Genomic DNA, 13,083 nt, shown 5'->3' with positions numbered 1-13,083 from the left:
GCATGCTAATTCGTATTTCAGTTGTGTAGTACTGTATGTCATGTTAGTACAGCTAGCATTAATTAGTATAGAGTTGTCCTCTTCCTCTTCTTCTTCTTCTTCTTCTTCTTCTTCTTCTTCCTCCTCCTCCTCCTCCTCCTCCTCCTCCTCCTCCTCCTCCTCCTCCTCCTCCTCCTCCTCCTCCTCCTCCTCCTCCTCCTCCTCATCCTCCTCCTCCTCCTCCTCCTCTTCCTCCTCCTCCTCCTCCTCCTCCTCCTCCTCATCTTCCTCCTCCTTCTCCTCCTCCTCCTCCTCCTCCCTCCTCCCTCCTCCCTCCTCCCTCCTGCCTCCTCCCTCCTCCCTCCTCCCTCCTCCCTCCTCCCTCCTTCCTCCTCCCTCCTCCCTCCTTCCTCCTTCCTCCTTCCTCCTCCCTCCTCCCTCCTCCCTCCTCCCTCCTCCCTCCTCCCTCCTCCCTCCTCCCTCCTCCCTCCTCCCTCCTCCCTCCTCCCTCCTCCCTCCTCCCTCCTCCCTCCTCCCTCCTCCCTCCTCTAGGAATGAGAACAAGTGGAGAATGTTGATGGGAAGTAGTAATGAACTTGACAGTACCAGGGTTAATAAGGCCTGCATTTGGAAGCTCTAAAGCCCAGTACACACTTATTAATATAGCTCAGACAGTTGGCCTTATTATTAGTACAGCTATGTAGTTAGTTTGTCATTAACTGAGTAACTTTTGGTTTGAATTAATTTCCGAGAAATTAATAGTTTACTTTTAGCAAACGGTTATTTGCTGAATTGTCTCACTTATTTCTAAAGTTTAGCATTGTCCCATCACACTACTGTTAATTGAATTGTTGAAAGTGATCCTTATACATTATATGGTAGTCACATTGATAGCATGAGCAATAGTATTTACACAGCATGTAATGCACCAATGCTTTGGGAGCACCAGTTTACATTTTATGTAAATCAATCCCCATGAATTTTGTATATAGTTTCTTTAGTAGAATCTCTTGTGGATTCACAGTTAAGGCTTTGGAAATGCCATGTTGTTAGACAGTCATCATGAATTTTTGATACTTTGTAGCTTCTTTATTACTTATAGACTGTGGTGGCTTTCAAAGTGTAGGCTCTGATTTGAGTTTAAGGAAAAAAATAAATTCATGTGGTATTGCATTTAACCTCAGAGTTTTCCAGTTCCTTTCCAATTTTTTTTTTTTATATTTGATATTCTTGCCTAGCTAATCCAAAAATTCTTGGTTGAAGATCTTTTTGGTGTTTGGATTTAGTATGTATCCTTCTTACTTATTTTATCTGTCCTGTTATACTCTTAGATACTATTATATTAGTCAGTTTATTGAATGAAATCTGTTCTCTGACATTTATATAATTAAGACTTTATGTAGATGTTATATGACAGAAATTTTCAGATTTATTAATAGGAGAGCTTTATATATTTGTTTCACCTCTGCTCTGTACTGATGAAGTCTTGCTTGCCTTATACATTCTTTATATTCTCTCATGTTTTGCTTTAGAAAGATGTGATTTTCCTTTGACTTTGTTTCCTAGTACAGTGGACCCCCGCATAATGGTCAGCTCCCAACGCGACCAATTATGTAAGTGTATTTTTGTAAGTGCTTTTGTAGGTGTATTTTTGGGGGTCTGAAACGGACTAATCTACTTCACAATATCTCTTATGGGAACAAATTCGGTCTATAACGGCACCTAAACAGACTTCTGGATTGAAATAATATCGTTATGCGGGGGTCCACTGTACTTCCTTGACTTCTTTGAGATTATTTAATAAAATCCAGACTTGTATGAATTGTGCAATTCAGATAAAAAATTTGTCAAGAGTTGTTTAAAAGAGAAGATTATAGAAGTTTATCTTGCAAAATTTTTGCAACTTGTTTTAATTTTATAAAATATTTGAAATAGTTTGAAATGTGATATTTTTGCATGTACCCATTAAATCTAAAACATATAATACTCATTCCCTGGAATTTCTGTTACGTTTAATTTGCTGTAATTCTGGATAACATTAAAATGCATTAAGTGTTACTGTAGGTTAATTGAATGTCATACAATTCATTATTATAGGCATTCTCCTTTATATTACTTCCATTATTAAAATGTTGTTGGGTACTATACTTTTGACAGTAAAATATGTTTAGTACCTTGAATGTTTCAAGGATTGCAAGTTTAATTCATTAAATTTCCACGTCACAGTTATCTCTCGGCAACAATGAGCTACCTGCTAGGATGCTTAAGAGGAAGAGACAAAGAACGTCCCACTGCCTTCGTTACTCTCGGTCTCTTGGCGGTGGCAGTTGGCTCTTCTATTAAGAAGTATTTGCCAAAAATCATGGAAGTTATAAAAGCCTCACTTCCCACTAAGGTTAGTTTTATGTGATGGAAAAGATATAATTTCATAGTTTGGTCTCTTTTATATGGTGGTGGAGTCATTGGTGATCTACTGTCTTTCAAATGCACTATGGATTCTCTTTCATTATTTATCAAAATCTCAATTGTTCTGTGACCTACTGAGTTCAGTGCTTTTTCATAAATTTATATTTTTAAATAGTACTGGTATACCCTTGATTCAGAGTAGCATTTAGACATTATCTAAAATTTTGAAGTAGACGTTAAAGTTACATTCACCACTTCTTATGTTTAATATTTTTGTGAAACTAATATTACAAGTTTCAGCTAATGTCAGAGTTTGGCACATTCCCACAAACTTGGAAGAAATTTTGGATAATGTATTTGGAACCAGTAGGCTGGCTTTTGGCATAGATATCTTGAAAAGCAAAGGATTGCCAATAATCTTTCTTAAAACTCAGGAAGCCTTAGAGCTCTTAACCCTTTGAGGGTCGACAGGCCCTCTCCGAAACTCGTTCTCAGGGTCGGCCAAATTTCAAAAAAAAAAAAATTATTTTTTCTTATGAAAAAATAGAGTTTTTTTTTCTGAACATTATAGGATAAACAAAAAAATTTTACCATCAATACTTACGGAGATATGGATGCATGAAGTTTGCAGAAAATGAGCCGCGTATGGCAACAGCGGCGACTGCCGCTCACCCGGTAAACTTTGATTTACTTGTATTTGAAGGTTTGTTGTTTTTTTCACTATTTTATTTTTTCACATAACTTATGTGGCCTATGAGACCAAAGTAAGGTGCAATGTACATATATACACTCGTTGTATACAACACAATAAGCACACAAACATAATTATCAATATATTGTTTACAAAACTTGTTTACAAAAACAAACAATACAAAACATTGTTTATTATTATTGTTCTATAATATATATACCAATATACAGTCACTGAACATATTCCTATTAGTTCTGCAGCTTGTGGAACTCTGAAACATGGTGTCATACAAAATGGTGTTTTATCTTTCTCCCTCATTCTATCTCTTTCAATCTGTCTCTCTCTTTCTATCTGTCTGTCTATCTCTGTCTCACAGGTACACATAAATACAAGTATACATAGTATAAATTACCTAGGATAACCCAAGAAATCCAGACAAAGTGCTATACTCTGCTTGAAGATGTGAGTAAAAGTGATGACACAGTCTTGTGGCTCTCTGAGACAGAGAGCTAGACGGATAGACAGATAGACAGGGAGCTTGACAGACAGACAAATAGACAGACAGAAATGTTAGTGTACCAGTACCAGTGTACTAGTGTTCCACCCTCCTCCTCCTCTTCTTCCTCTTCCTCCTCTTCCCCCTACTCTTCCTCATACTCTTCCTCTTCCTCCTCTTCCTCTTCCTCCTACTCTTCCTCTTCCTCCTCCTCCTCTTCCTCCTCCTCCTCTTCTTCCTCTTCCTCCTCTTCTTCCTCTTCCTCCTACTCTTCCTCCTCCTCCTCTTCTTCCTCTTCCTCCTCCTCCTCTTCTTCCTCTTCCTCCTCTTCCCCCTAATCTTCCTCCTACTATTCCTCTTCCTCCTCCTCTTCCTCTTATTCCTCTTCCTCCTCCTCCTTCTCCTCCTCGTCCATAGTGTAAATTACAAGGAGTCGGCAGCTGTCAAAGTGACATATTGGCTCATTACTCTTTCCCCCTCTGGCCTGTCAAAACAATGGGGTCGGATGCTGCTTCCCCTCCTCCATTCTATCTAATTATCTTTCTCCCTCATTCTATCTGTCTGTCTATCTCTGTCTCACAGGTACACATAAATACAAGTATACATAGTATAAATTACCTAGGATAACCCAAGAAACCCAGACAAAGTGCTATACTCTGCTTGAAGATGTGAGTAAAAGTGATGACGCAGTCTTGTGGCTCTCTGAGACAGAGAGCTAGATGGATAGACAGGGAGCTTGACAGACAGGCAAATAGACAGACAGAAATGTTAGTATACCAGCAAAAACAAAGGGAGGGGGATGTTCATCTCATCTTTTGGCATCAGCTCTACCCTCATTTACCCTCATCAAAAGTCAGCACTTATCAGATGTTATCTCCCCTTATCTTGTTACTGTCATGGGTGAACATTTATTATTACATATTATTATTATTACCTATTATTATTATTATGTATTATTATTATTATGTATTATTATTATTATGTATTATTATTATTATGTATTATTGTTATCATTACGTATTCTTCTTCTTCCTCCTCCTCCTCCTCCTCTTCTTCCTCCTCCTCCTCTTCCTCCTCCTCCTCCTCCTCCTCTTCTTCCTCCTCTTCTTCTTCTTCCTCCTCCTCCTCCTCCTCCTCTGCCTCCTCCTCCTCTGCCTCCTCCTCCTCTTGCCTCCTCCTCCTCTTGCCTCCTCCTCCTCTGCCTCCTCCTCCTCTGCCTCCTCCTCCTGCTCCATTCTTGGAACAAGTTTGAAGAGCTTGTAGTTCATAATCACTATCATTATCATCACCAATGCTCACATCTGAGTCTGGGATTTTGGAAAATAGGAGTTTCCTCTTTGATTCTGGTACAACTGAACGACGGCCCAGCACCAGAGGTGGAAGGCTGTGGGTTGTCTGGGGTTTCCTCACTATTACCCATATTATGGTCATTAGTTTCGGTCAAAACCTCACCAGAACCTTGAAACTCATCTTCACTGTCACTTCCATCTGTATTAGAACTGTCACTGGGGAACAAAAGTGTCCCAATTCGCCGAGGAGTGAGGAACTTCTTACCGCAGGGCACGGTGGAAATTGTGTACTATGATGGCATTCCCACAATGCACCACTGGGTCCCAGATTTTTTTCCTACTGCGCACACCCACCACACAGACCCATTCTCTCACATCTAGGCTTATCAGCCTTTTCCTGCGAGATTTGAGGCCGCTAGAATTTATGCGTACTAGTACGTCAAAAACCCCTACGCGTAAGACGTACTAGTACGACCAAAACCCTCAAAGGGTTAAATAAGCAAAACTTGTGTCTTACCTAGAAAAAAAAAAAGCACTTTCTGCTCGACATAAAACGTACACTTAGAACCAGGAAAAAAGCACAAATATTCAATACCTAGAATGTATTGCATCCTAACAACTAATGATCAATTCAGAATAATTAAAACTTTGATAATTACTGTAATACAGTGCAATACAGCACTTGGGGAAAAATTTGCAGGTGAAACTGTCACCTGTGACCAAAGATTCTGACATATGTACTTCTAAGTTTAAAGTCATCAGCAAATGATATATCAGTACAAGAATTGTCATTATACACCAGCTGACCTGGGTTGTCTTAGCTCTTCTGCTTAAGTTTAGCACAGAACCTCAAAAAACTAACCTACATTCTCTGCTTTTTCTTTATATTTTAGGGATAAGAATGCATATCTGGTATGAGATGCCTTCTTAACTCCTGTGAAGGCATCTCTGACATGAGCCTTGTTTATTTATATTGCATGTTCAAACTGAGAAACAAACATGTTGATCTTACTGTTATCGGGATAAAGGTTTGTGATGGCTGACTCAGATAAGGAACTGTTTCACTACAGGATAACTATGACAGACTGAGAGATGAACCCTGAACAATCCAGTAGCAGTAAGATTGTTCTGTAATGCTATAGACCACACTCCCATATACTACTTGTGTACTGGTTGTTTGGCTGAAACTTTTGTGAACAACTCATTTGCTAAAGCAAAGGCCAACTATCAAGTTGGCATGTGAGCTCTGCTTGAGAGCATCAAGTGAATGTGAGCACTTGATGCTGGGAGGGCAATTTGGGCTATGATATCCTGGACCAATTGAATGCTAATTAGCTTTAACAAATGTTTGACACCTATTTTAATAATAAAAATATAAGAATAATAATATCTTTATTTACTACAAGTACATGTTCAAGGTATACAAGCCTAGCTGACATCAGTGACATATGTACTACTATAGAGAAAGCCACTTGTTATGCAAAACATTTCGGGCAGATTAGGTCAGTTTTTGTCCCAGGATGCGACCTACACCAGTCGACTAACACCCAGGTACCCATTTTACTGATGGGTGAACATAGATAACCGGTGTAAGAAAACACGTCCAATGTTTCCACACCTTCACTGGAAATTGAACCCGGACCCTCACTTTGTGAAGCGAGAGAAGCAGAGCACACTGGTAGTAAGAGTGGAAAAGATCACTTGTAGTGCTAAAATCAATTGCTTTATGTGAGAAGAAGCCAGGTATGTTTCTGATGTAGCAACAACAGAAGTTTCTTAGGAGTATGAGGTGTCAAAAATATTAGTAGAAAGATGTAAGTGATTCCCAGGAAAGTTTTTTGTAAGTTGTCCTCTGTTTCAGATGCACAACTGTAAAGTGCAGTTAATCAGTTTTTCCTTTTAATTCTCATTCCTTTAAGATAAATGTAACACTACTCTGATCTCATTTTTGTTAAAGGATACACCGAGTAAGAAGCGAGTGGTAGAACCAGCAGTGTTTGTTTGTGTTAGCTTGGTGGCACGAGGAGTGGAAGGAGCAGTACGGAGTGATGTTAAGGAACTCCTGGAGCCCATGATGGCTACTGGCTTATCTCCTCCCCTGACATTAGCACTTCAGGAGCTTGCCAGAGAAATCCCTACTCTCAAGGTAGAGCTATAACTTTTTTAATTTTTTTGTTTCATGCTCTAAGGACCCCTTATATACTTGATTGATCTTTTGTAAAGAAAATTGTAAGTTGAAATTTGTTTGAGTTAGTGTGTGTCTGCAGTAAGGTCTTGTTGTATAATCATTATTAATATCATTTTGAAATTTATTTCGTGCCATTTTTTTTAATCTGGGAAAGTAGCTGACACATTGCATTTTTCTATATATCCTGTCTTCTTTTATGGTCTTGTTGCTTCTCCAGTAACCTAAACTCATTTACCTATGTAATTTTATTTTGTAATGGGCATGCCTTTTTGTAATTGTTCTGGTCATTTTAATAGGTAATGAGTTTTTTTTTTTTTGTTTGTTTTAGAACATTTAAACAGAAACATAGCTTTAATGTTGAAGCTGTTAAATTTATATAGAGTGCAGTAGATAAAAGCTGCACTTTACTCTAAGCAGGGGTGAGAATGTTACAATTTGGAGGGTTATATGAACTGTGATTGCAATGCATTTCTAGCACTACAGCAGTTGAATGAATGATTGATTTTTTTGGGGGGAGGGAGTGAGACAGTGCTGGTCTGGGTTTTTTTTTTATTAACACATCGGCCATTTCCCACCAAGGTAGGGTGGCCTGAAAAAGAGAAACTCGCACCATCATTCACTTCATCACTGTCTTGCCAGAGGCGTGTTTACACTACAGTTATAAAACTGCAACATTAATAGTCCTCCTTCAGAGTGCAGGCACTGTACTTCCCATCTCCAGAACTCAAGTCCGGCCTACCGGTTTCCTTGAATCCCTTCATAAATATTACCCTGCTCACACTCCAACAGCACGTCAAATCCTAAAAACCATTTGTCTCCATTTGCTCCTATCTAACATGCTCATGCATGCTTGCTGGAAGTCCAAGCCCCTTGCACACAAAACCTCTCTTACCCCCTCCCTCCAACCTTTCCTAGGCCGACCTCTACTCCGCCTTCCCTCCACTACAGATTTATGGACTCAAAGTCATTCCATTTTGTTCCATTTTCTCTACATGTCCAGACCACCTCAACAACACCATAGGATCCTTAGCCATAAAACTGAGGAAGAAGGGAGATATACTTGTCCTCAAATCAGATTTTTGCATAATGTCAGGTATAAGACTGTGAGGTTATATTTACAATCCTTGCTGATAGGAGTAAATATTTTTTTCTTCATCAGTTGTCAATACATGTGCTGTTTTTATATCCTATGAGAATATTTATGATAATGTTTATTCAGTATATGCAGTATATTTTTTTTAACGTTGGCTGTCTCCCACCAAGGTAGGGTGATCCAAAAAAAGAAAATACACTCAGCATCATTCATTTATTTGCTGTCTTGCTAGAAGTGCGCAGACATCACAATTCAAATGACCTTCCACACTGCAGAATTCAAATGAACTTCCACACTGCAGCTTCTGCACCCCTCCTTCAGAATGCAGGCATTGTGCATCCCATCTCCAGAACTTAATTCCAACTTACCAGTTTATATTTAAATTGTTTATCACCATGGGAGTTCTTTCTTTCAACAAACCGGCCGTATCCCACCGAGGCAGGTGGCCCAAAAAGAAAAAGAAAAGTTTTTCTTTTTAAATTTAGTAATTTATACAGGACAAGGGATTACTAGCCCCTTGCTCCCGGCATTTTAGTCGCCTCTTACGACACGCATAGCTTACAGAGGAAGAATTCTGTTCCATTTCCCCATGGAGGACCATGGGAGCTATGGGCCTAATTAAAAGATGAGAGTAAATTATCTATTTCCTGCTTGCAGTCAACACTTGCAGGGTTGTCATATTCTCTGCATCATCAGGGCTAACATGTTGAGATACTTTGAGTAAAAGTACATACAGACATAAATCCAGGTATTAACTAAGAAACAGTAAAAAAGATGAATGCCCAGAATGTGTCTTCACTCTCTAAAGTTATATGGGTTATCATTTTCCAAAATCTATGTATTAGCTAAGAAACAGTACAAGAGCTGAATAGCCAGAATGTGTCAAGTACTTTCTGAGGTTGTACAGATTACCATTTTCCAGGTTTTATAAGTGACATCCTCACAAACTGAGATGTGTTGTCTTTTTTTTTTTTTTTTAACCTTCTTCTTCTCTTTCCTCCTTAGTGTTCTAAATTGGTTAGGACATTTTGTCAGTTTCATCAGAGTATAAATGGAGGTTTATAACAAAGTTTCTTAAATTTTTTTATTCATGAAAAATATTAAAGTTTTTTATACCTTACATGGAAGTTGTCATTCTTTAGTGAGCTGGAAATGTGTGGAGAAGGTTAATTAATGTGGCCATGTACCATACCAGACAGTATAAATATGTGTAATAATGTTGGTAAAATTACCAACAATATGTACAGTAAAAGGACATAAGTGCAACTAATGTGACGTTTTTATTGTGGCAACGTTTCGGCTTGAGAAAGCTTCTGGAAAGCGAAATGTTGCCACAATAAAAATGTCACATTAGTTGCACTTGTGTCCTTTTACTTAACATACAGTATAAATATGTGACAGGGAGTGTCAGCTACTGCCACTGTCACCCACCACCTTCACCTCCCATCAGCATTGGTAAAATAAGCCACATTTCCTTACCAAATTACAGCAAACATTTAGGAATTTAACACACCTATACCAAACAAATATATATTAAAGAAGTATGCATTTGAGAAGATAATAACCAAGGAAAATGTAGTACAGTAGTATTGTAATAAAATGGTGTGGAAGTTACTGTTGTTAAGGGTTTTGAGGGCCATCACAAGTTTATGATGTATTGAACCCTGCTTACCAGTTTCTGGGAAAGAATATGTAGTGCCAAAAACTGCACGGGAATTGGGAAGGTAGTAGAAGTTCCCTTTGAGAATAGAAACTTTTTTTTTTTTTTTTTTTTTTTTCAACAAGTCGGCCGTCTCCCACCGAGGCAGGGTGACCCAAAAAAGAAAGAAAATCCCCAAAAAGAAAATACTTTCATCATCATTCAACACTTTCACCACACTCGCACATTATCACTGTTTTTGCAGAGGTGCTCAGAATACAACAGTCTAGAAGCATACACATATAAAGATACACAACATATCCCTCCAAACTGCCAATATCCCAAACCCCTCCTTTAAAGTGCAGGCATTGTACTTCCCATTTCCAGGACTCAAGTCCGACTATATGAAAATAACCGGTTTCCCTGAATCCCTTCACTAAATATTACCCTGCTCACACTCCAACAGATCGTCAGGTCCCAAGTACCATTCGTCTCCATTCACTCCTATCTAACACGCTCACGCACGCTTGCTGGAAGTCCAAGCCCCTTACCCACAAAACCTCCTTTACCCCCTCTCTCCAACCCTTTCGAGGACGACCCCTACCCCGCCTTCCTTCCCCTATAGATTTATATGCTTTCCATGTCATTCTACTTTGATCCATTCTCTCTAAATGACCAAACCACCTCAACAACCCCTCTTCTGCCCTCTGACTAATACTTTTATTAACTCCACACCTTCTCCTAATTTCCACACTCCGAATTTTCTGCATAATATTTACACCACACATTGCCCTTAAACAGGACATCTCCACTGCCTCCAACCGTCTCCTCGCTGCTGCATTTACCACCCAAGCTTCACACCCATATAAGAGTGTTGGTACTACTATACTTTCATACATTCCCTTCTTTGCCTCCATAGATAACGTTTTTTGACTCCACATATACCTCAACGCACCACTCACCTTTTTTCCCTCATCAATTCTATGATTAACCTCATCCTTCATAAATCCATCCGCCGACACGTCAACTCCCAAGTATCTGAAAACATTCACTTCTTCCATACTCCTCCTCCCCAATTTGATATCCAATTTTTCTTTATCTAAATCATTTGACACCCTCATCACCTTACTCTTTTCTATGTTCACTTTCAACTTTCTACCTTTACACACATTCCCAAACTCATCCACTAACCTTTGCAATTTTTCTTTAGAATCTCCCATAAGCACAGTATCATCAGCAAAAAGTAACTGTGTCAATTCCCATTTTGAATTTGATTCCCCATAATTTAATCCCACCCCTCTCCCAAACACCCTAGCATTTACTTCCTTAACAACCCCATCTATAAATATATTAAACAACCATGGTGACATTACACATCCCTGTCTAAGACCTACTTTTACCGGGAAATAGTCTCCCTCTCTTCTACACACCCTAACCTGAGCCTCACTATCTTCATAAAAACTCTTTACAGCATTTAATAACTTACCACCTATTCCATATACTTGCAACATCTGCCACATTGCTCCTCTATCCACTCTATCATATGCCTTTTCTAAATCCATAAATGCAATAAAAACTTCCCTACCTTTATCTAAATACTGTTCACATATATGCTTCAATGTAAACACTTGATCTACACATCCCCTACCCACTCTGAAACCTCCTTGCTCATCCGCAATCCTACATTCTGTCTTACCTCTAATTCTTTCAATTATAACCCTACCGTACACTTTTCCTGGTATACTCAGTAAGCTTATTCCTCTATAATTTTTACAGTCTCTTTTGTCCCCTTTCCCTTTATATAAAGGGACTATACATGCTCTCCGCCAATCCCTAGGTACCTTCCCCTCTTTCATACATTTATTGAACAAAAGTACCAACCACTCCAACACTATATCCCCCCCTGCTTTTAACATTTCTGTCATGATCCCATCAGTACCAGCTGCTTTACCCCCTTTCATTTTACGTAATGCCTCACGTACCTCCCCCACACTTACATTCTGCTCTTCTTCACTCCTAAAAGATGGTATACCTCCCTGACCAGTGCATGAAATTACTGCCTCTGTTTCTTCCTTAACATTTAAAAGTTCCTCAAAATATTCTCGCCATCTACCTAATACCTCCATCTCCCCATCTACTAACTCCCCTACTCTGTTTTTAACTGACAAATCCATATTTTCCCTTGGCTTTCTTAACTTGTTTAACTCACTCCAAAATTTTTTCTTATTTTCATTAAAATTTCTTGACAGTGCCTCTCCCACTCTATCATCTGCTCTCCTTTTGCACTCTCTCACCACTCTCTTTACCTTTCTTTTACTCTCCATATATTCTGCTCTTCTTATAACACTTCTGCTTTGTAAAAACCTCTCATAAGCTACCTTTTTCTCTTTTATCACACCCTTTACTTCATCATTCCACCAATCACTCCTCTTTCCTCCTGCACCCACCCTCCTATAACCACAAACTTCTGCCCCACATTCTAATACTGCATTTTTAAAACTATTCCAACCCTCTTCAACCCCCCCATTACTCATCTTTGCACTATCCCACCTTTCTGCCAATAGTCGCTTATATCTCGCCCGAACTTCCTCCTCCCTTAGTTTATACACTTTCACCTCCCTCTTACTTGTTGTTGCCACCTTCCTCTTTTCCCATCTACCTCTTACTCTAACTGTAGCTACAACTAAATAATGAGAATAGAAACATGAATAAAAAATCCATAATTAGGTCAGGTGGACCCCATGCCTAAACCTTGGCAGATCCAGACAGCCACAAAACTGTCAGCATCCCGCTTACCCCAGGCTTTAAAAATCTGCAAAGTAGAAAAAAAAGAGGGAGCAGATATATGGTGCCCCAGTCATTTACCTGGTGGGCAGTATATGTTGAGGACAAATGTCCTGGGGAATTTGTCACCAATTCTCTACTGTATATGAAGTACAGCCTCTTCTCACTTAGCGACGTACTCATTTACCGACACCTTGGACTTACAACAGGCTCTCTGACCAGTATGCATGCCTAAATGATGTATATTAGAGCCGATTTCCTCTAGTCTGTTTATTACAATATACAGTACACTGCTGTATAAACATTTGAAAATATAACAGAAATGTTATAAATGGTGCAAAGGTGACATTAAAACAATATTAAAGATAGTTGACTCAAACCCACTACCATTTTAGTATGCTCCTCACTTAGCGACAAATTCGTTTACCGACGTGGTCTTAGGAAGGGAACTCCGTTGTTAAGTGAGGAGAGGCTGTATAAAAATTACAACACTGTGTGGATTATTTGATTACATTTAT

The 13,083-nt window shown here is 39.1% G+C and overlaps 1 protein-coding gene across 2 annotated transcripts in view; it reads left to right on the top strand.

Moving 5' to 3' along the window:
- The window catches only part of mTor (serine/threonine-protein kinase Tor), a 141,750-nt gene that overhangs the window by 46,695 nt on the left and 81,972 nt on the right, over window positions 1–13,083 (top strand). For both annotated transcript variants that reach the window (XM_070100585.1, XM_070100591.1), the window contains 2 exons: window positions 2,206–2,374; window positions 6,819–7,007. In XM_070100585.1, the coding sequence (XP_069956686.1) occupies window positions 2,206–2,374; window positions 6,819–7,007 (358 nt within the window). The remainder of the gene's footprint in view (window positions 1–2,205; window positions 2,375–6,818; window positions 7,008–13,083) is intronic.

This window comes from Cherax quadricarinatus, chromosome 5, assembly GCF_038502225.1.
Source record: "Cherax quadricarinatus isolate ZL_2023a chromosome 5, ASM3850222v1, whole genome shotgun sequence".
NCBI classification, from domain to species: domain Eukaryota; kingdom Metazoa; phylum Arthropoda; class Malacostraca; order Decapoda; family Parastacidae; genus Cherax; species Cherax quadricarinatus.
Note: the sequence above shows the minus strand (reverse complement) of the source record. Positions and strands in the feature narration are given on the sequence as shown.